The 22,819-nt window shown below is 47.3% G+C and overlaps 1 protein-coding gene across 1 annotated transcript in view; it reads right to left on the bottom strand.

The window, feature by feature from the left end:
- Window positions 1-11,388: 11,388 nt before the first annotated feature.
- LOC149338278 (uncharacterized) overlaps window positions 11,389-22,819 on the bottom strand; it is a 67,599-nt gene continuing 56,168 nt past the window's right edge. The window contains exons 2-3 of the mRNA XM_089547588.1: window positions 18,873-19,021; window positions 11,389-12,523 (exon numbers count right to left, since the gene is read on the bottom strand). Of these exons, the coding sequence (XP_089403714.1) occupies window positions 12,378-12,523; window positions 18,873-19,021 (295 nt within the window). The 3' untranslated portion in view covers window positions 11,389-12,377. The remainder of the gene's footprint in view (window positions 12,524-18,872; window positions 19,022-22,819) is intronic.

Here is a 22,819-nt window from a genome sequence, read left to right as displayed (position 1 = left end):
TTGTTAACTCGAGCGTACCAGGAGCTTGGATGAACGCTAACATCTTAATTAATAAGAAAGGGGACGTCAAGGACTTGAAAAATTACAGACCGATTAGCTTCCTGTCAGTTGCTTACAAGATATTTACTAAGGAATCGCTAAGAGAGGGAGGACAACATTAGACTTAAATCAGACAAATGCTCAGGCAGGCTTTCGTAAAGGGTACTCGACAACAGACCATATTCACGCTATCAATCAGCTGGATAGAGAAATGCGCAGAATATAAAGAACCCCCATATATAACATTCATTGATTACGAGAAAGTATTCGACTCAGTAGAAACCTCAGCAGTCACGAAGGCATTGCGGAATCGGGGTGTAGAAGAGTTTTATGTGAAAATATTGGAAGATATTTATAACGATTGCACAGCTACCATAGTCCGCCATAGAGTCAGCAATAAAATTCCGATAAGGAAAGGTGTCACGCAGGGAGACATGATTTCGCCATTGCTATTTACTGCCTGTTTACAGGAGGTATTCCGGGGCTTGAAATGGGAACAGTTGGGGATAAGAGTTAATGAAGAATACCTCAGTAATTTGCGATTCGCTGACGACATGGCCTTGCTAAGTCACTCAGGACACGAACTGAAAAGCATTATGAAAAGTTGTACAGGCAGAGAAGAACGGTGGGTCTAAAAATTAACAGCCGAAAACGAAAGTAATGTTCAACAGCCTAGCAAGGTAACAGCAGTTCGCAACTGGTAGCGAGGTTCGGGAAGTAGGAAGAGAATATCTCTTTAAGGCAGCTAGTGACCGCACATCTGGATCATGATCATGAGAGGGAAATAACTTGAAGAATAAGAATAGGGTGGAGCACATATGGCAGGTTCTCTCAGATGATGAACGGCAGTTCACGAATATCCTACAAGAGAAAAGTCTGGGTCCTGGGTCCTGGGTCCGCCCACTGAAGAAGTGCATGTGCTCCCGTAAAGAGCCTAACTCCGCCGCCGCCCGGTTGAGAAGACCTCGGGCGTGGTCATTGGCGGCTTCGTTGCCGATGTTCCCTAAATGCGCAGGCACCCAGATCGGCTTCACATGGCGGGGCGAATTTACGGAGACCGAGCAGAGGATGCGGAAAGCGGTCATATTTACTCGCCCTCGAGCAAAATTTAGTAGTGCAGTTTTGAGTCGCTAAGGATGCACCGGGCTTTAGCGAGTGCAAGGGCAAGCCTGATTGCCGCCTCTTCCGAGGATTCCGGGGTGCATGTGGCAAGAAGGTGAAGAGTGGCGATGGGTTACAATGTGTGGTCAAAGACTGCAATTGCCGCGCCTTCGCCCGTGCAGGATGCGCCCTCCCATAAGGCGTCAGCTGCCGAACTGTAGTATTTGTGGAGAGCCTTTGCACGGGCTATGCGGCGGGCCGATTTATAGGTGGCGTGGGTGTTTCGAGGGAGCGGTTTTACTACAATCTGTGTATGTATGGGGCGGAGGACTGGCAGTATTTTAGGGTCGGCTGCTGGTATGCGATTTTGGATGGTGTCAAGTATGTGACGTCCTCTGAAAGACTGAACTAGGCGAGTGCATTGTGCTTATCTGTCAGCCTCTATGTGTTCGTGTGTAGTATTGTGGAGGCCAAGATGGAGAAGTTTAGTGGTTTGGGTGCTAGCGTAAGGTGTAGGGCGGCTTTGGAAGCTTTACGGAGCATAGCAACAAGGATGGCGATTTCCTCTTGCTGAAGTCGGAGGTATGGGACTGTGTACAGGAAACGACTGAGTATGAACGCATGAATTAGACTGCACATATCGTACTGCTTCGTGCCATAGTGTTTGCCGGAAACTCTGCGGATGAGGTGCGAGAGTGCTTCCGTCATCCGCTTGAGTTTCCTGATAGTGAAAGTGTTCTTGCCGTTGTTCTGGATGCGAAGGCCCAGGATTTGGAGTGTGTCAACTTCCAGGGCAGCACGTCCGTCCAGAGACGGTTATGGGGGCTTCGGGAAGGGTACGTGGTGCGGGACATATGAGCAGGAGCTCATAATTTTGCGGGGAGCAGGAAAGACCTATGCTTTTTGCGTGTTGCTGCGTGTTCTTTGCGGCGGTTTGTAAGGTTTCCTGTATGGCGTCATCTCTGCCGTCCACAGAGTGATGTCTGCATAGAGGGTGTGTCGAAGGTGAGGTATACTGTGAAGAAAGCGGGCTTGGGGAATGAGTGTGGCATTGAAAAGGAAAGGGGAGAGTACAGAACCTTGCGGGGTGCCCATTCCGCTATGGGTGTAGGGAGGGGATGCATGGGAACCCATGTGAACCTTGGCCGTGCGCACCGAGAGGAAGGCTTGTATGTAGGAGTACATGCGGACGCCTACAATGAGGGCGGAGAGAGCCGCCTTGATAGCTGGGTGTTCGACGCGATCAAAGACATTGGATAAATCCAGGGCCAAGACGACTTAAGTATGAGCGAAGATGAGAGGGTCAGAGATGTCATGCGTCAATGAAGCATGGCATCTTGGGCGGAGAGACCCGGGCGAAAAGCTTACCATGCTGTGAGGGTGTAAGTTGTGGTCGTGCATATCTTCAGTGAGTCTGTTAAGGCAACATGCTCGAGAAGTGTCCCGAGGCACGATGTGAGTGATATGGGTTGGAGGTTTGATATGGCGCCAGGACTGTGGGAGGGTGCCCTCTCTCCAGCGTTGGTTAAAATATTCTGTAATCTGTGCGATGGATGGGTCACCGAGGTTACGGAGCATAGGGTTGGTGATGCTGTCCTCTCTTGGTGCAGAATTTGTGCGGAGGTTTTGAGGGGACATGCGGATCTCTTGCTTCGTGATGTCGCTCTCCAGAACCTCATTCGGGACTCCTGCGTAAGGCGGTAGAGGGGAGGATGTGCCGGGTGCAGTGTGTGAAGTCCAGAGTTGGTGCAGAAGGGTGTCGATGACAGCGTGGAGTTTTGAATGAGTGGTGTAATATGTTGTGATGCTGTGCGTGAGTGTGTGGTCTATGAGTTGTCGGAGAAGTTGCCATGCATTGGTTGGCGGCTATGCTGTTTCACACGTGACCCCAGTTAGAGCGGCATAGCTCCTCGGCGTGTGCAGTGATTTGTGTCTGTAGCACGGCCAGCCGTCGCTTTAACATTCCGTTATGTTTTTTTCGTTACCATCTTTCCAGTATGCTATGATGGGCTTCCCAGAGGTGTGCTAGACGAGAGTCCTGTGTGGGGGTGTCGGGTGACGTAGTAATGTGTTGCGTGTGCGCTGTTATGCCATTCAGGAGAGATGTGACCCAATTATCGGGGTGTCTTGGAGTTGGCATGTGGATCAGATTGCATCACAGTTAAAAATCCTATTGGTGAGGGGTCGTGGGCTGTAATGTGCGTGGAGTATTTGGATGACGATAACGTAATGGTGTGTGTGGCGTGCGTGACCACCGAGTCCTTTGAGATGGCGGCTGAGTGTGAGGACCGGGCTAGTGTCCTTGGTTACACTATTGCCGATCCTTGTTGTGGTCTTGGATGGTCTTGGCAGGTCTTGGATGATAGTCAAAAACCTGCGACCCCGTGCTTTGGTGTACCGTTAACCCCAGTCTGTGTGTTGGGAGTTAAAGACGCCTCCTATAATTAGTGGATTTCGGCCTGCGATGCGGTAAATTAGCTGGAGTAGTGCATCAGGGGTGGCCATGGGCTGGTGTGGGGTGTAGTATATGTTTTCTACAAAGATCCCAGGTGTGCTATTTTTCGTGGGAATGATTCCGATGAGGACACAAGGGGTGTAAGAAGTGGTTGTGTGTTCTTGGTAGGTAATGGTGCGAGGTAGAAGTGTGGACACACGGGGGGCGTCGGTGGAGTCATAGTACACCGCATGGTAGCTTGACAGTTTTGCTTGGTGCTGTGTGTCCTGCAGCAGGAGGAGTTTAGGTATGGCAGGGAGTGTCGGTATTAGGAGTTGCAGTTGCAGCGGCGCGCGCTTGCCCCGAAAGCCACGGCAGTTCCATTATATTAGTGATCACTGGATAGACGAATTACCCCCACCCGCCATATGAATGGGCGCGGCAGCACGACCAGTATGCGGATCGATAACCCGCTCGTCTTTTTCACGCAGCTTATTGCCGTCCTGCTGATGACACCGGCGGGGCATGTGCGATCATTCCAACCGACAGAAGCTTGGACGACACAGCTGATCTACAATCACAGCTCACTCGTGCGGATAACGCCACCGATTCTGGATAGCTGGGACTGCCGACAAGGCCGCCACGTCTCGGTGACACTCAGCGTCAACGTGGCTTACGGCACTACCCCGGTGGACAAGCTGCATTCTTCGTGCATAAATCCGGGACCGGGCCTTCCTTGGGCCAATGGGCGCGGCAGCACGACCAGTATGCGGATCGATAACCCGCTCGTCTTTTTCATGCAGGTAAGAAAACGTTACGGAAAATGCTTTCGTTCGGACGACCTGTGTTTGGTTGTGCTGCCGTGCCCTGGCCTGCTCTGTACGCTTGCATATGATTTAGCCTGTCTTGCTATGAAAGTGTTGCTGCTGTCCGGTGACGTTGAGACGAACCCCGGACCCGATAATGACCAACTCGTACGCCAACTGCAACCGATTTCAGAAGATATCAGGGAAATTAAGGATGGGCGCTTAGCTTCCATCGACGCGAAGTTGGAACGACTAGCTGCTCTGGACAGCAAATTATCAGAGTGTGTTAACGAAGTTACTAACCTGCAGAAGGTAGTCACTTTCCTCGAATCAAGACTGGAGGACCTAGAAAATCGTTCTAGACGCTCGAATTTGATAGTATACGGTGTCCGAGAAAACCCAGAAGAAAATACCGAATCACTCGATAAGCTAATGAATGAAAAAATTGTCAAGAAAATTCTTAAAATTGATCCAGTTGCCATTGAAAGGATACACAGGTTAGGTCGGCCAGTCAAAGATAAAACCAGGCGATAATACTTAAACTACTGGACTACCGCGAGAAAGTAAATGTGTTAAGAAATTGTCGTAAGTTGAAGGGTTCTAATTACTCGATAGGCGAGGACTTCTCGGTACGTGTGAGGGAAGTAAGAAAAAAAGTTGTGGAACAGGGCAAAAGAGAATAAGGAAGAGGGAGACAAGGTGTCATTAACGTATGACAAACTATGCCTAAATGGGCAATTATATCGCTGGGATAACACGAAAGGTTGTCCAGTACACATGGAACTTGTAACTGACAATACTGACAGCCGAAAAAACATGCTAGACGACCAAGGCCAACTTGGAACTGACATCATTGAAAGCCAAAACAACATGCAAGAAAAACAAGGCGAGGGACCCGCATTACGCCCACGACGGCCGCAACATCCTCGCAGATAAGTTTTGCAAACGTTAACGCCCGCAGCATCCTGAACAAATCTGACTCACTCGAAGCGTTACTTCTTGGTATCGAGCCAGACTTTGTGGCTATAACAGAAACTTGGTCAACGGCTGATATCCTGGACACCGAGATTACGCCTCCGAATTAAGTAATTATTCGCAAGGACAGGCCAACACGTGGCGGAGGAGTGGCTATTCTAATAAAAAAGCACATTCCCTTCTCTACTCTGCCAGAAGTTCAGGATGCAGAGGCAATCTTTTGCAAGATGAAGCTTGGCTCGCACTTTATCACAGTGGGGTGTGTTTATCGTAGCCCTTCATTTGACCATTCCGCTATGACTTCATTGTATAACTATATGCAGCGTCACACGCTAGGTTCAAGACTTATCTTACTAGGAGACTTTAATCTTCCAGATATAGAATGACAAACTTTGCAGTTTAACTCCCCTAGCTCTGAAGTCGTTTTAGATATTATGCTCCAGTTCAATCTTTACCAAATAGTAAGCGAACCTACACGTGTACAGGGAACAACGTCTAATATACTTGACCTTATATTTTTAAGTGATCACTTTTCAGTACACACAGCAGAACTCGAAATCATTGATGGCATATCAGACCACAAGCTAGTTCTATGTGCTATCCCTACATGTAACAAAGATGCTCCTCCAAGTTCGAAAATTACATACCTCGACTACAATAATGCTCAAGATTCTGACATAATCGATCACCTCATTGATGAACTCTCGGCATCTGAAGAAATGTATGAGAAGCCCTCCACACATATTGAATATTTATGGTCCATGTTCAAAGATACCGTATTCTACTCCATCCGTAACTACGTACCAACTAAAACAAAAAGAACTAGGAAACATAACCCTTGGATAACACGCGACGTGATTCAAGCCAAACGCAAAGTAAAACGGCTGAGAAAATCGTTGAAGACAAAAAGCAAACCTCGAAACAATGGTCGCCTTGCCAAGGCTATTAGTGATTTAAAATCAAAGATTAAGTCAGCAAAAACCACTTATTTCTCGAAAACACTGTCCAATTTTCTAAAAAGCTCTCCCTTAAAATTTTGGAATTTTCTAAAGCCTAATAAAGGACGTAAGAACCCTAATTCCCAAGAACAAGATATAAATGATGCTAATTCTATGAATAATTACTTCAAAGCCGTTTTTACTGTTGATGATGGTGTTATCCCCCCTTTAAGTACTGCATATAGAACACCTTTGACACCCACAAGTATAAGCGCAAGAGGTGTGTTAAATCTTTTACTTAACTTAGACACAAAAAAAGCGCCTGGCCCTGACAACATACCTAACATATTCCTCAAACGATATGCCGAATGGATCGCTAAGTACTTATACTTACTATTTAACAAATCATTATCGACTTGCACTCTACCGAAAGAATGGAAAATCGCAAAGGTTATCCCTGTTCACAAATCTGGAAACAAGAACGAACCCTCTAACTTCAGACCAATATCGTTAACCTGCACAATATGTAAACTTCTTGAGCACATCATTACTAAGCCTATAACCACATTCCTTGAACAAGAACGCATTCTATCCCCCTTCCAGCATGGTTTTAGAAGTGGCTTATCAACAGTGACTCAGCTCCTGGAGCTAGTACATGATCTGTCTTTGAGCATTGACAACCAAAAACAGGTAGATATGATTTTTTTCGACTTTTCGAAAGCATTCGACCGCGTTTCACACAAAAAATTAATCAAAAAATTGGAATGCACACTTGGTAACAGCCCCATTGTTAACTTGATTGGGGACTACCTCTCTGGTCGCTCCGAATACGTTGTGATTAACCACCAGCCTTCCTCATTAGAACGTGTAACATCAGGAGTACCTCAAGGATGCGTCTTAGCTCCAGTTTTATTCTTAATCTTTATCAACGATCTGCCCTCATATGTCAATGTTAATATTAAACTCTTTGCTGATGACTCTATAATTTACCACGAAATTAACACACCAGATGACCACATGGCCCTATACCTCGCTGCAGAAGCCGTATCTAGGTGGTGTAAAGATTGGCAGATGGCCCTTAACATTAATAAGTCCGCTCTCCTCACAATAACCAGAAAAAAGCATCAGTCGTCCTACACTTACGTTGTCAACAACGCCCCCCTCACTCGGGTTAACAGCTATAAATACCTCGGTATAATAATATCCCATGATCTCAGATTGGATTCACATATCACCTATGTCACATCATCCGCCGTTAAAAGACTCCTGTTCCTCAAGAGGCATCTTCAACAAGCTCCTCCTCCAACAAAACTAATTGCATACAACGCTTTCGTACGATCGGTACTCGAATATGTGAACGTTGCATGGTTTCCGCATACTAAATATCTCATAGGAAAATTAGAAGCTATCCAAAGAAAGGCAGTAAGATTTATGTTTAATAAATACAGGCCTACTGACTCACCCACCGAACTACTCAAGACATCCGGCATTCTCACTCTGGAAAATAGAGCTAAACTTGCACGACTAAAAATACTTTACCAGTTACTCCATAATCAGCTTAACCTTGATAAAACTAGGTACCTTATGGCTCCAGAGACAAGACCTACAGGTCACCGACATTCAGAAACATTAAAAGAGCACACATTTCGTACTGACTTCCTGAAATACTCCTTTTTTCCACTTACAATAAGAGAATGGAACACCCTTGACCACTCCATTACCCGCAGCACATCACTAGATATCTTCACTCAGTCAGTAGAAAATTATCTTCACTCGTAAACACACTTGAATTCTGAACCTTTGTTGACAACTTCCTTTTTTGCCTTGCTATTTTTCTTACCAGTGCTTGTTCGTTTCTAATGTCATATATATCCCATGTATTGATTATGTTATCTTGTCTTAAACTAACTGTACAATCCGACGATCCTATTGCTGTACCCGTGACTTTTATGTATTGAACCTTAATTAAGTGCGACACTGTAGTCGTTTATATTGCCCTTCAATCCTTCTTGTTCACTCTTTGTGTCCATTATTCATGACGTTGTTGTAGTTTATACTTTGATGTGCCTTGTTCCAGCGCCCTTCCTGTTAAAATCCCCAGTGGATTGACAGTATATTTAAATAAATAAATAAATAAATATTGGAGCCTGCGAGGGGCGAGGACAGGCTGTTGTGGTGGTAGTGGCAGAGGTTAGGGAGAGGGGGATTGAGGTAGGGGACCCATCAATTGACGAGCTAGTAATTATCTCTAGCCTCTGAAGGCGGCTTTTAAATTGTGCAAACATATGAGGGCTCAGGCGAGTCGTGTAAAGAGTGTGTCCATTTATCCGAGGCGAGTAGATAGCTGCTCGGCGATTGTTGTGAATTTGGCTTCGAGGCGTGCTTCAAGGGCTACCAATTTTGATTCGAAGTTCTTAAGATCTGCTTGGTAATCACCACTTGTGTCCGATATGCGTTTCGTTTTATGGATGCGTAAGGAGGTTGTGGAGGGGGTGTTGGGTGGCGCCTCAGTGGGCGGGGTAACGGGTTCTGGTGAGAGAGATTGGGGAGGGGAGGATGAGGGTGTCGGGGGGTGTCTTAAAGGGTCGTGAGGAGGCTGACTTCCGTCCGGAGGGCCCGGAGGGCCCGGAGCTCCTGATCGCGGGGGTCCGGGATAGGGGAAATGTGGCTTTGCGGTTGTTTGGGTGTTTGAGCTTGTGTGATCTTCTGTGTTTTGAGCTTGTCGACCCGTGTCAGTCGTTCCCAGCTCTTGGAGCGTCCTGATCGTTGGCTTATGTCACGTAATTCCGTGTGCTTGATGCCTCCATTGCTTTTCCGGTGGTGTTCTAAATGTCGCCAGGATCGTGATTCGCGTTCGGCTCGGTGGTTGCATTCACATCCAGTGGGCGTGGTTCTTTGGGGTGGGTACCGGTATTTGCATTCCCGGGTGCCGGACAAGTGCGGGCCTTGGCAAATGATGCAGACTGGGGCACAAGTTGGGAATGGCTCATTCAAGAGGGACTGGCCGTATCTGATGCACTTGTGTGTTCGTGGTTGTACGCAGACACCTGTTCGGTGGCCAATGACCCGGCAGTTGCTGCAGGTCTCGACCTTCGGTCTATAAAGTGTGCACATATGCAGCCCTCCGCCATAAACAGTTTCTCGGGGGACGGTGGCCTGATCAAAGGTTATAAGTATTAATCGTATGAGTCCCATTCTTCGAGCGTCCAGTATGGTTCCACGGGGGTTGCGAGCGATTGTCTGTTAGTTCTTGTGGGGATTCCTTCTAGTAATCGCACCTAATAACGCCCCTGATGGAGCTGTCATGTGGTGCAATATATGTCGTCATGGCATACTCGTCGTAGGTGATTTTCTCGAGTTAGACAAGCTTGAGGACGTCACCTTGGTTCGCCGCCAACACTGTGCACGTGTTATTGGGTGATGAATCCGAAGTTGCAGCCTAGATTGGTACGTCAACGAAGCGGCCTGCATGATGGCGGTAAAGAGCTAGCGTGGCTGGAGCGTCGTCAGATCAAGATTTCCCCGTGAGTGGAAGGCGACTTTATATCCTTCTGTCGGTAGAGCCCGCAGTTGCTTGATCTTTTGTGCAGTCTATGGAGCGCGTGCGGCTGCGTTGAGGATCTGTGTAATGAGGGAGGCATGAAGGCATCCCGCGTCTGCCGTGACTTAGCGTCTCCCGCAGAGCCGAATTGGCATTCGTACCCTGGGTTGCGTTTCGGGCGTCCCGATGTTTCGCCTGGGCTCTCAGGACTTGGGTCCAGTCTCGAGGGTCAGACTGGCGTGGGTCTATGTCCGTACCGCGCATCGTAACCTCCATGCTAGCCACAGTAGGAGAGGTTTCAGCGCTATGCGTCGCGAGGCCTAGCGCGAAGGCGGAGCGGCGGGCCGGGTATTTGGTCCTGGTGGCACCCGTCGGGTTCTTCCAGACCTTAGGAAAAGTCAATAGAAAACGACCACCTTGATGAAGGCGTTGATGATGTTTTGTCAATTTTTGCAGCCTTGGTCCAGATCCGAAGCGAAGAGCTGCCACACTCCCGGCCCCCTAGCGGCCAATCAGCTGTACGGAGATCGTCTCGGTACAAAAGACCCCCGCAAAGCTTTCGTTATGACGAGGCCTTCAGTCAGATCGCTTAGATAATCCAACCTATTGAAACTCATTTTGTTTGTTCCCGCGAAAAGATGCATCAGGCCCGTGCATGACGGTGTGTCTGTGTTGCTGACATGCGCTGTGCGACAGGCTTGCTATCACTTGTCGGCTATATAAGCAACGCGTTCCAATAAACCCATGTTCTCCTTGAAAGCACGGACTGATGAGCGAGTTGGTTATGCATGTATAATTGAAACAGCGCAAGGCCCGAGGGCAAAGAAGAGAGCAGAGGAGATATTGTCCGTTTCCTCCTTTCCTGTAGTCTCTTCTTTGCCCTTCAGCCTTGCACTGTGGCAATTATACCACGTTCTTCTTGTTCCGCACATCATGTTGATGTCACGTTCTTCCCAGCTCGGATACTGTGCGAAGGCAAGGTAGCCGCTGGTCCTTAAGCGTAATGGATTCCAAGAGAACTAAAGCGTAGCAGGTGGCGGCAGAAAGTTAGGTTGGCGGATGAAATTAAAAAGTTTCCGGGGATACGGTGGCCGCAGCTGCCAAAGGACAGGATTAATGGAGATACATGGGAGCAGGTTTTGCCCTGCAGTGGGCGTTGTCAGGCTGATGATGACGATGACATAGTCCGCAATAAGAATTTTATTCTTAAAAACTTGGGTGTCATGACCCGTGTGTCACAAAACCTTCTATGTACTGTGATTTGAAAATTTCATTTCCATGCGCGAAGCGTGAGCACACCGCTCGTGAGAATGCAGGCTGATGACGTCGAAAGGCCTCCGACATGTCGATAAAGCTGTGTGCCGTTCACTCATCCGACTCGAGGGGTGTTAGAAATGATCCGTCAGACACTTTGATGAGTTTTGGGACGCAGGCGCAACCTCTATAGCTTTTCGGCGGAAATTTTTATTAAATGGAGACATAGCGTCACACTTTAGTGTGCTCAGCACTGTCTTTAAAGCGCGATGCCCGGTTCGTACACCATCACAGACCTGGTGAGAAACTGTAAGAAGATATGATTTATTTTCGATAACTGTGAGCAAAATTTTGCTTAGCACACATAGTGATCGTATGGCAACAACAGGCCCACCAAAATTTCTGCATAATCTTTGGTACCAAGTAGTTGATCCTTGGCATCTTCCATGTGGTGTGCTTTGTCTTCTAACATTGCTATAAATAGAGCGTTTGAAGGCAGAATTAAGGAGGGCTCTCGATATCTGAAGTTCGAAAGAAACAAAAATCGTTTCTAATGTTGCGAATTAAAGTTAAAAAGCGGTGTTTTCAATGCTCGTGAAGCGCCACTTTGAATGAACCGGTAGTTCGAATTAACGAGATTCCACTGTATTCCCTGCGCAGCGTTTCAGCAAACAATCGTCGCGCATAACAAAAAATTAGATTGCTCTCAAGAATGCATTCCTAAAGCGCTGCATCAGGAGGCGCCAAAAAAAAGAACAGAAAATATGTTTCAAAGGAAAAAAGCCGTGACCTCTTGAGGACATTCGTTGTCGTTTTAATGGTGTAATGAAATGTTTTGATTGTTTTAATTTTAAGATAACATTTACAGAGAGTGCCTTTCCGCAAGCTTAATTAGGCGTGCGCGAGTATTTTCTTTAAGTTATGCTTCAACCTAAGGGGCGCCCTTATAAATTCTAGTCTGGTCTCGAGATGCTTCCTTCAGACGCGCTGCTCGGAGCACATTTTGCTTCACTGCCATTGTAGGCAGGTTGATTACTACTCCGCTTACGCGTGGCGAAGGAACGCTTTTCTTTGATACAACGAAAATGCAAAGCAGCGCTTTTCGAGGGCTTGGTGTGACGAAACACGTGGCAATGAAGGCACTCGGAGTGTGAATCGGGCTGTGTCCAGTTGCGGCTCCTCCACGGCACTGCAGACCACTCCGGACGCGTTGGCGTCGGCTCCGTCTACGGGTGCCTCTCGGCAGCCAACCGCGAGAACAAGTGGGGAAAGCGAGGAAGGGAAGTGTCTCAGGCGCCGCACTGCAGGTCTCCCTCGGCCACTTCGCTGAGCGACGTGTTGCGAAGCGCCTCGGGCTCGGCGCAGGACACGTGGCGCCAGATGTCCGGGAAGCGGAGCAGGAACTGCAGCCGGCAGTCGCACTCCAGGGGATTCCCTGCGGGTTCGCCACGCCGTCAGCTCCGGCACCGCACACACTTTTAATTACGTGTACCCGGCTCTAAACATTACTTATTTATTTATTTGAAATACTGCCAGTCTCTATTCGAGACCTTAGCAGGTAGGCATTACATGTATAATACATGGTAAAAGATGATATTTTTAAAAGCGGCTGTGCAAAAGACAACTATAATCTAGACAATTCATAGCACAGAAAAACTGAAAAGAAGTTCGACAGATTTCCACAAGTAATCCAAAGAACAAAGGCATGCTGGTTCAGAAACATAAACATAATATAAAAATGGGCATAACACGTCGTATACTCTTTGACATAGACAAAAATTACGAAACAGCTTTCTAACCACAACTCTAGATTTAAAACGCGCTTGCTAGTTCAGAAAAAAATTTGAAAATGAATCAGCGCTAGTTTTAGATGCGTCTAGACGGTTCCATTCTAGCGGGAAGAAAGAATCATTGAAAGTGTTACTGTGATAAGGATATTCGGTTAGTGTATACGCGTGCTGGTTTCTTAATGCACGTTTTTGTGGCAGTGAAATGTACTGTGATGAATCGATCTTAAAACTGTTATTAAGAAGCTGATCAAGGAATTTTAGTCGCACGCTCTTTGCCCGTGTTGATAGTGTTTCGAGCCCGGAGATTACAGCTAGTTGTGTTGGTGAGTCAGTTTTTTTGTACCTGTTGTGAATAAACCTCTCTGCTTTACATTGAATTTTTGTACCTGTTTTGAATAAACCTCACTGCTTTACATTGAATTCCTTCAAGTTATGAAATATTGGTTACAGACGGAGGAATGCAAACAGCGTGAGCATATTCTAGAACAGGTCTAACAAACGTGAGGCAACCATGACACTTCTTCCCCTATGCTACGAAAGGCGTTACGAAGGCCTTCAAACCGAATCTCATTATCGCACTTTTAGCGAATATCATTCCACTCGACTGTCTCACATGCGCTGCTACACGGTGTTCTTTGACGGCATTCGGTTGCGATGACGTTCCAGTCGGCAGAGCTCAGCGGAGACATTCGAGATTTAGGAATGCTTTCGAAACGCGAACAAAGCCAGCAGCGACCAATAGCCGTCACCAGTGCTTCACTCCCCAACGAGCCATTATCGCGACTGTTTCGGCTCTCTGATGCGCTGATGAGCACATTTAAGGGCTCCAGTTAACATCGTTCTATAGACCAGAATTTTGAGCCGCTCCTGGGCGCGGCCATTTTGCGCCGACTGGCGCGCCGCGGTGCGGGCGTTTCTTTGGGGACTGCGGGGCTGCGGCAGCTCCGCGGCCGCGCCTGCATATAGCCGCGCTTCGGGCGCTAAAAAAACATTGCCGAGCATACTTCCGCAGCGTGGCTGTGTTGCAAGAAGTATTTACGTTATCAAAGCGATAACACTGACGCGTTTTTATGACATTTATTTTGACATTCAGGTCAATTGAGCCGGCGCTTTGAACGCGCTCGTGCTTATATCGCTTCCGTCTTGGTGCTCCGCCGCAAATAAACTTTTTGTTCAATATCAAGCATTAGGTGTGCGGCTAGCATGCAGTTCCAATTCCCATGCACTCTTATTCCTTCCTGCCGGCCATAAAGCCACCCCTTCGACAAACAGCGCTTTCTTGTAGCGTGCGTGGTGCGGCAGTTTATCAACAAATTACCGCTGTGAGCTCAACTGAGTCGCAGCGCCAACAGAAAACAAATTTTGTCATGGTTTATGCAACCTGGTGCATAAAAACGTACTTTCGCTTAATTTATCAAAGCTTGAATAGATATGAGCAGCTAATCCAGCTTTCACGAATTCTGAGGTCCGAAGTCGCGTTATTTTATTTAGGAGCTCTCGCGCGTTTGAGAGCGTTGCGTAGCCGTTTGGCTAAGTGTGGAAAATGTAATGAAATCGCGCATATTTTTCTATGATTAAGGTAGATACCGCCCCGCCGCGGTGGCTCAGTGGTTACTGCTCTCGGCTGCTGGCCCGAAAGGCGCGGATTCGATCCCGACCGTGGCGGCCGAACTTCGATGGAGGCAAAATTCTAGAGGCCCGTGTACTGTGCGATGTCAGTGCACGTTAAAGAACCCCAGGTGGTCGAAATTTCCGGAGCCCTTCACTACGGCGTCCCTCATAGCCTGAGTCGCTTTGGGGCGTAAAACCTTAATTAACCAAACAAAACTAAGGTCGATACCAACAGCAGAAAGATACTATAGATAAACCTTTACCCCCCCAGATCCCTCTGACATGCGTGCGGAAAAAACAGCTGAAATTGGTAGCGGTCGTGCTTACAATCCTGTGCATGAAATGTGTTTAATGGGAACAAGAGCAAGCTCAGCGCAAAAATGCCGAACACGTACTGGTGATCGAAAACACGCGATCCGTCGGGACAACCTTCAGTCTGCAGCTCGCCTACCCAGTTACTACTCCACTGAGGCAAATCAATAGATCTTCATTCTGATGCATAAAATTATCATAGATGATAGCGCACGTAAAAGGCGACAACAATCGACACGACAGCGCAGAAATCTGCTTAGAAGTGCCGGTTTCCAGTTCGTACACTACCTGGTCGACTACCCTCGATGTCACGTTAACGAGTAACTGCGCGCAAGATATCCGCAGTACTGTCTGGAAGAGGGAAAATGTGATTAGTGACGCACAGCACACACCCTCATACGTTAGCTGATAGAGCACAACAACGGCAGAAGCGAACACGAAAACATGCGTTCTACGCGCGGCGCCGGCGCGTCCCGCAGTCCCTCGGGCCGCGCGCGCCGACAGATGGCGAGTGGTGTCGAGAGTAGGAGCGCGCCCGCAGCCTACGTGCGAGGGTAAAAAAATCTGGTCTATACAAACATCTAGTGCTCGTTTCTGTGGCATAAAACGCAAGCAGAGCTTTGCTTCTGTTAAATGTTCTCTTCTTTCCGATTGTACACTTGTTTGTTTACGCAGTGCGGCAGCTGTGAAGGAGGCGCCATTGCGATCGTCCGAATGGAAAACATTTGATAGCCGTGTTGCTGACATCGCGTAGAACCGGCGCTTCTCGCTGGTTGTATCTGCTTTTTCCGATGTGAGAAATAGTTGATTTTAAATCACTTTGTGCAGAAGCAGGTTTGTTCACCATTCGCATTAATTTAAAGGACCTAATTTGTTTTCCTCGAGCTAAACTGATGACTGCTGCTGGCTGCTCAAATGCTCGGCAGTATGGGTGACAACGGCGCTTCCTGTTCATTGTGCACGCGGCCTGTGATGCAAGCGATAGTCGATTTCAGATCACTGTTACCAAAACTACACTCGATAGTCATTTGCATTCGCTAAAACTCCAAAATTCGCCGAAATCATACACACAAACCCAGCGTACTAGCCAGGCGGCTGTCGTTGATTCTTAATACGCTTATTCGCTGGCCAGTGGTGAAGTGTGTACACATGAGACAGGGCCGCTCGACTCTCTTATTACAAGCGCAGATATATTCCAGCCGTCGACTCATTAGCGAAAAGTTTTCGCTGAGCCGCCGACCTGCTGAGGACAAGAAGGGCGTCCGTCCGCCTACCGTATTTTCCGGTATCGTTAGCCTGAAAACATGTCACACTGCTACTATATGCGCTGTTGGTCATGCCTGTGCCGCTGTGGACTTAGAGTGTCTGCGATGGCCACCGACGTCACCATCGAGTCGGTACACACAGTGAAAACGAGTGAACGGATGGAATCGAAACTCGACGGGAGAAGCGCCATTCCATTACAAGTAGTGAAAACTGATTTCGAATGCCTTCGGAAATTATCGAGTAGCGCCTTGAGAGCCGGTCGAGTCTGAATGCCACTGCACTCAGAGGCCTTTCCAATGTACCAGTATAGCACAGGTATTAGTTCCTCGTGCGGTCATGTGACGCCATCATTGGATGGCGTCACATGACGGCACGAGGAACTAAAAGCTCTAAAACGCTCGGGTGAAGAAAATTCGTTTCGCAGTCATTGATGATAGTGGTAATTAAGTGCTACACCAGCCTGTTGTTCTTTCAAGGAGGAGAACTATCAAAACTCAGAAAAATTATAAAAGCTGACAAAAAGATTTGACCGACGATTCGGCTTCTCGGTAATGCAATTTCTGAGCACTGCTGTGTTCGAAACATAGGCGACCGCAGACAGTACACGGGAACAGAGGCGGATCTGGGTTTCGGTTCAGCTCATAGGCTGAGCCTCTCATCGGGCGAATCCTCACTGGAAATACTTGAAAATGCCTTAGTCACGTGACGACGGCACAAGAAAGGGCGTCAGCTCATACTAATGTCGTCGTCGGAAATAACTAAATTCGCTGCCTGACCTGAGGCTATGGCAGCTGCCTGGAGTTCAGTTGGCTGTGCAGCACAGTTCGGTGCCTTATTCGCCGCCTCCCCCCTTGTCGTCCAAACTGCTTGAATTTGGGATTGCTCATCGCTCGTGCGCGTACGTGACACAACAGATTACACGTTATGCTCTCACGAGGGTGGAAATTTGGGCAAGTCGGTAATGATCCACAACATAAGAGTAGCGCAAAACCAGGACGACGGACAAAAGGGGAGAGAACACACACCCACAACACACCGCCTGTGTTGTGGGTGTGTGTTCTCCCTTTTGTCCGCCGTCCTGGTTTTGCGCTACTCTTATGTTATGCTCTCAAGATACACCATTTAACAATTAACACCAAACATCACTATTTGCGTACAGACAGTCGCAAACAGGAGAAGGACGATTCCGGACATGCTAATTAAAACGGCGCGGCAAAATGCCACAGGCAAGCGCCGGCATAGCTGCTTGATAATTTTCGTGATAATTTTGATGGGGAGTTAATTCAGACAAGGGGAAGACGGGAAAGGCGATCGCCTCAAGCCGCGGGCGGTAGCGCATTAATCAAGCCGTTGATGCTGTGTCGAAAACCAAGGTCTAAATTTCTGGAAGCGAGTGGGGGCGCCGAGGAAGGGGGTGGGTACCGCAGCTAGCGTAAAGCTGCTTCTCCCTCTCCCAAACTTTTCCAGAGGGCTGGAACATCTGAACCATCCGAACCGCCTGCACGCGCCCCGCTTCGCCAAGGTCGCCGGGAGAGGAGGACCGGAGCCGGGAGCTGACACGCGCTAGCAGGAGCCCGAGCCTTACATGACATGTTTACGCAAAAAGCGTACTAGCGCTAAAAGACGGAGACAACACACACAAGACAGGACTGACGCCAACTTCCAACTAAGTTTATTCACGGAAAACACCACTTAATAACCACATGAGCAGGTCAGTGCTTCAATGAAGGAGTGAGGCAGCACAAGATTGCTGTAAAAAATGGCTATGGCAGCCACATGGCCACTCACTGCAAAAGTTGCAAATGTTGTCCCGGTTTTGAAAGCACTAAATTCATTGAAATGTCTAAAGACAGGTTAGAGCGTGAAATAATAGAAGCATATTACTATTACATCAAGCAGAGGGGGCATGTCTGCATAAGCAAGCCATATGTGCCGCTGTCAGATGAAGAGATTAGTTTTCTTAGTGGGTCTTTGTCAGCGTTATAATCATTTCTTTGGCCCTTTTGGCACGTGTGCCTTTGTTAAATCACCCTTTGTATCTGCTGCCTTTTCTCTTTTGCTTTTATCTTTTTTTCCTGCTCGTGTGCTGCCCGAGCCTTACAGTTTTCTTGAGAACAATATTTCCTTTATTTTCTGCTGCGCGGCCTGCTCTCACGCCACCTCTTTCCTCCTCGCGCCCTCTTCGCTATCGCCATATTGAAAGCTAGAAATAATTCTTATAATCGCTGACTCGAAGTAGCTCGCAACCGATTAGGGCGACGCGACACGGCGAACCGATGCCGTCCACGTGTAGGCGGGGCGAGCTGAAGGCTGCCTCTTCTGCCCGCTGACATCATGCGCGGTGAGGTGTGTCGCCCCAATCGGTTGCGAGCTGCGTTTCTTTTCAATTATTTCCACATTATAGGGACCAGGCAGAGCTTTCAGTTTCACTCGAATAACTCACAAAGACCACCTCTACAGATCTGCTGCACTAGATTATGCCCCTCGAAATCATATCAGGATCCCTTTAATGCTCTGCGTTCGCTCTCTTTGGCCCTCAGATGCGGTCGTCCGCCGAGGCGCGTCGCTCACGGCAGGAGCGGGCGCCGAAGAGCGGGGCTCTGAAAGCTGGATATGGTTTATGTGGCTGGTGCTCTAAGTGACACATTCTCCTCAAAACATTTGGTGTAAATTCATGCGCTTCTCCAGTGAGCTTCGTGCGGGCTCTTTACGTTATGCAACTCATGCGTTTTTTGACCTCCGAAGTGCGTAGTAAGACGCGCCCATAGTGGGCGATTGCATTTGCCTCTTGGCGGCAGAGCTCACCTTCGAGTCTTGCTCTCGTGACGCTTGCCTGCAGGGGCAGCAGACTGGCCTCAGGTAGGCTGGCGATCCGATTGTGCGACAGGTCGAGCTCGCGCAAAGCGGGCAGCTCCTCGCCAAAGTCCGCCGGCAACGTCGTCAGCTGGTTGCGGCTGCACAAGGCGCGAAAGGTTACAGCGAGAAAGGTGCACTGGAGCAAGCGGGTCCACTACGACATTCACCTCAGCGACAGATGACAGGCAAACCGTTAGCCCTGTTTACTTCGTTGCTGTACCGAGGGCTCTGACGCTTATCTCTGCTTTACACCGGCTGCATGCATCTTTCTGATATCGCTGCAGCAACTGACATTTCTAAAGTCTATCCAGGATACAGCTCCACATGTAGACATTTACGTGTGTAAAACATGGCCGGAGGTAAACATTATCTGTAACCTAGAACTACAAATCAGGGCACCAGTGCTAGCGATCGAGGCGCATCTTGCCGCCACGTGCCGCACTAAATAGAATAATCTCTGGTTAAAATTACGGCCAAGCTGGTATCCGCAAAGCGTTCAGCAACGAAACATAGCAGGCAAAGCCGCCGATAACGCTACTTAGAAGAGCAAGGTCGGCTTCTCTACATGACAAGTGGAGTACAGAGGTCTGGCTGCGCCGCTTAATAGCGCTGCCCCGTGGAAAATGAATACGAGACAAGGAAAGCTTTTAGTTTTCTTGGTTGATTGGTTTCACAGCAACTGTGCAGGGCCGCAAAGTAATCGTGAGAGCGCGTTTAGGACAATCGCCTCTTGCAGGGTCGCGGAGGGCCGTTCGATATATCAGTATTCGGCTGGATATAAGCTAGATAAATGCAAACAAAAGTGATGTACTTTTTAAGATGATTTTCAAGGGGATGTTCTGGTTCTTCTATACGACCGTTTCGTAGCCTTTCGCGATCACTCTCGGTTGTATCGCCGGAAACCAATCTACTTGGGGGCGATATTAACATGCCCGAAATTTTATAGCAAGACCACTATCCTCTTCAGCTATAAGCTAAGCATTTCACTTAGCCTTCTGAGAGCTCATACAAACAATGAACTTTTTCCGTTTGTTAATTTCCTAATGTGTTATGGCTCGGCTGGAGGCAATACGTTATACTTGTTACTTAGTAACCGCAAAGATTTGGCACAAACGGTTCCGGCAACACCAGAAATCGGCAGGCATCAGGTAGTGAATGCAACAATAGTATGCAAAATAGTACAGATTTAACAATGATTGTCCGTGAGTGGCTTTCATGTATGTACAAAGAAATTATTCTGCCATAAATCAGCAATCAGATTTATTCCTCCCAGTATTCTGGAATACAGTAGTGAATGCAGCGTAGAAAACTTGTTGACAATGTTCCGAGACAAGCATCTCTCCATGGCAGCTAACTATATTTTTACCTCTAGGGGAGTGTCAGCTCGACGTAGAAAGGAGAAGCCTTGGATTAATAAAAAACTGTTTATCAATAAGACATATGGCATTGGTATACAAATCATTCAAGGAAACGTCCTATCAGAACTTATATTACAGCCTTAAAGCCGTAACTAAAATTTGAAACAGGAATTAAAAATGACACAAAGAACATTCTTATCATCCATAGCTGATGAAATACGACCTAACCCAAAGGAATCGTGACGATATGTGAAAAGTAGCAAAAAAGTTAGCGTTGACGTTCCGCTGCTCTGCCAAAAAGGTGATAGGTTAACTAGTGACAGCGCGAAAGCTGATTACTTCAGTGTATATTTTCACTCTGTATTCAGAGCTTGTCGTCGTGCGCAGATACCTGATTTATACTAAATGTTACCTCAAATGCACGACATCGTTTTAAATGAAGCTAGACTACAGGCGCCCTTGATCAACATTAACCCACATCTTGCTCACGGTCCAGATAGGACTCTGAATCATGTCTTGAGGTGCTGTTGCCACAGTATTGAATCTAGTTTTGTTTTATTGTTAGTAGTATCATTCAGCAATCATTCAAGTATCATTCAAGATACCCTAAAGCTCGATCCAGTTGCCTTTGAACGTATTCACCGGTTAGGCAGGCCGCAGGCTAATAAGACTAGACCGATAATATTTAAACTACTGGATGCCCGTAACAAGTCGGCAATACTGAAGCAAGGTTTTAAACTTAAAGACACGAAATATGCCATTGGGGAAGATTTCTCTCCGAGAATTCGAGAAATCAGAAAAAAACTGTGGAACAGTGCCAAAGAAAATCGACAAAAAGGGGACAAAGTTTCGCTTGTCTTCGACAAATTATTTATAAACAGCTGTGCCTTTGTTTGGGATCACGAAACGAACGAGAAAGTTCCGCTGAAAAAAAAACGAAGAGCAGGAGGAGACAGTCGAAAAAAGGAGCCCACCAACGACACGGGGAAAAGCGCGATTAAAGCACTGACCATCATAAATGTAAACGCAAGGAGCATAGCAAACAAAGTAGAATCTTTAGAAAACCTATTAATTGATCGGGAACCTGATATTGTCGCCGTCACGGAGACTTGGCTTTCACCAGAAATTTCGAGTCATGAAATCGCACCACCCAACTACTCAGTCATTCGGAAAGACCGAGACTCCCGTGGCGGTGGTGTGGCTCTCTTGATAAAGAAAACCCTGCCGTTTGTTACGCTCCCAGATGTGTCAGGTGCTGAAAGCGTATTCTGCAGACTTCTCTGCAACAATACTACTGTCTGTGTAGGCTGTCTGTATAGGAGCCCCTCTTCAGGAGATGAGTGCATTTCTGTCATTCATGACTTCCTTCAACAATATGCTTGCAGCACTAGAATTATTCTCATGGGTGACTTTAACCTTCCGGACGTGGACTGGATAACTATGCAACACACATCATCATCTTCAGAAGCTCTTTTTGACTTAATGCTCTCCTTTAATCTCCACCAAATTATCCTAGAACCAACGCGCAAGCAAGGATCAGCAAACAATATCCTCGATCTTATACTAATCAGTGATCACTTTCCAGTACACCAAGCGCAGACAGAAATCATCGAAGGCATCTCTGATCACAACATACCATTATGTTTGTTACCTCTAGACTGCTCAATACAAAAACGATCTGATGTCAAGACGACACTGAACTTCAATAAGGCTGATGATGCCAGCATATTAACCTACCTCGCACATGAATTTGAAGCATTCAGTGAAATGGTCTCCGACCCCTCAATCAATATTAACAGGGTTTGGCTTCAGTTTAAGACTATGGTTTCACACTGCATAACTAATCATGTTCCACTAAAAACCAAGCGTCCACAAAGAAACAGTCCATGGGTAACAAGGGATGTCATCCACGCCAAACGTCATGTGAAAAGGTTGCGTATTTCTATCAAAAATCATGGTTCATGTCCTTCTAAAACTACAAAACTAGCGTGCGCAATCGCAAAGTTCAGAGAGATAGGCAAACAGGCCAAGAAACACTATTTTAATGTAACACTGCCGAACTTTCTGACAAACAACCCGCATAGATTTTGGAACCATTTCCGCGCAACTAAAAACCCGCTATCCGACTTGTCTCCTGAGGATAGAGCTAACAATGCTAATGCGTACAACACGTTTTTTCACTCAAGTTTCACAAAAGATGACGGTAATCTCCCGGACTTTTACGGCAATCAAACATCACGCATTGACCCTTTAATCATATCAGATGCGGGCATTTTTAATCTATTACTCAAGCTTGACCCTAAAAAATCACCCGGACCAGACAATATCCCAAACGATTTCTTGAAACGATACGCAGAATGGTGCAGCAGATACTTGGGTCTGATATTTCGTAAATCTCTCTCGTCATCAACTTTACCCGACGACTGGAAGAAGGCAAAGATTATACCAATACACAAAACAGGAGACACCACATTACCATCGAATTATAGACCAATATCTCTCACCAGCACGGCTTGCAAGTTGCTCGAGCATGTCATC

The sequence above is a fragment of the Amblyomma mixtum genome, chromosome 6, assembly GCF_055824585.1.
Source record: "Amblyomma mixtum isolate Tamu chromosome 6, ASM5582458v1, whole genome shotgun sequence".
NCBI lineage: Eukaryota > Metazoa > Arthropoda > Arachnida > Ixodida > Ixodidae > Amblyomma > Amblyomma mixtum.
This window is presented reverse-complemented; position numbering and strand designations above follow the sequence as displayed.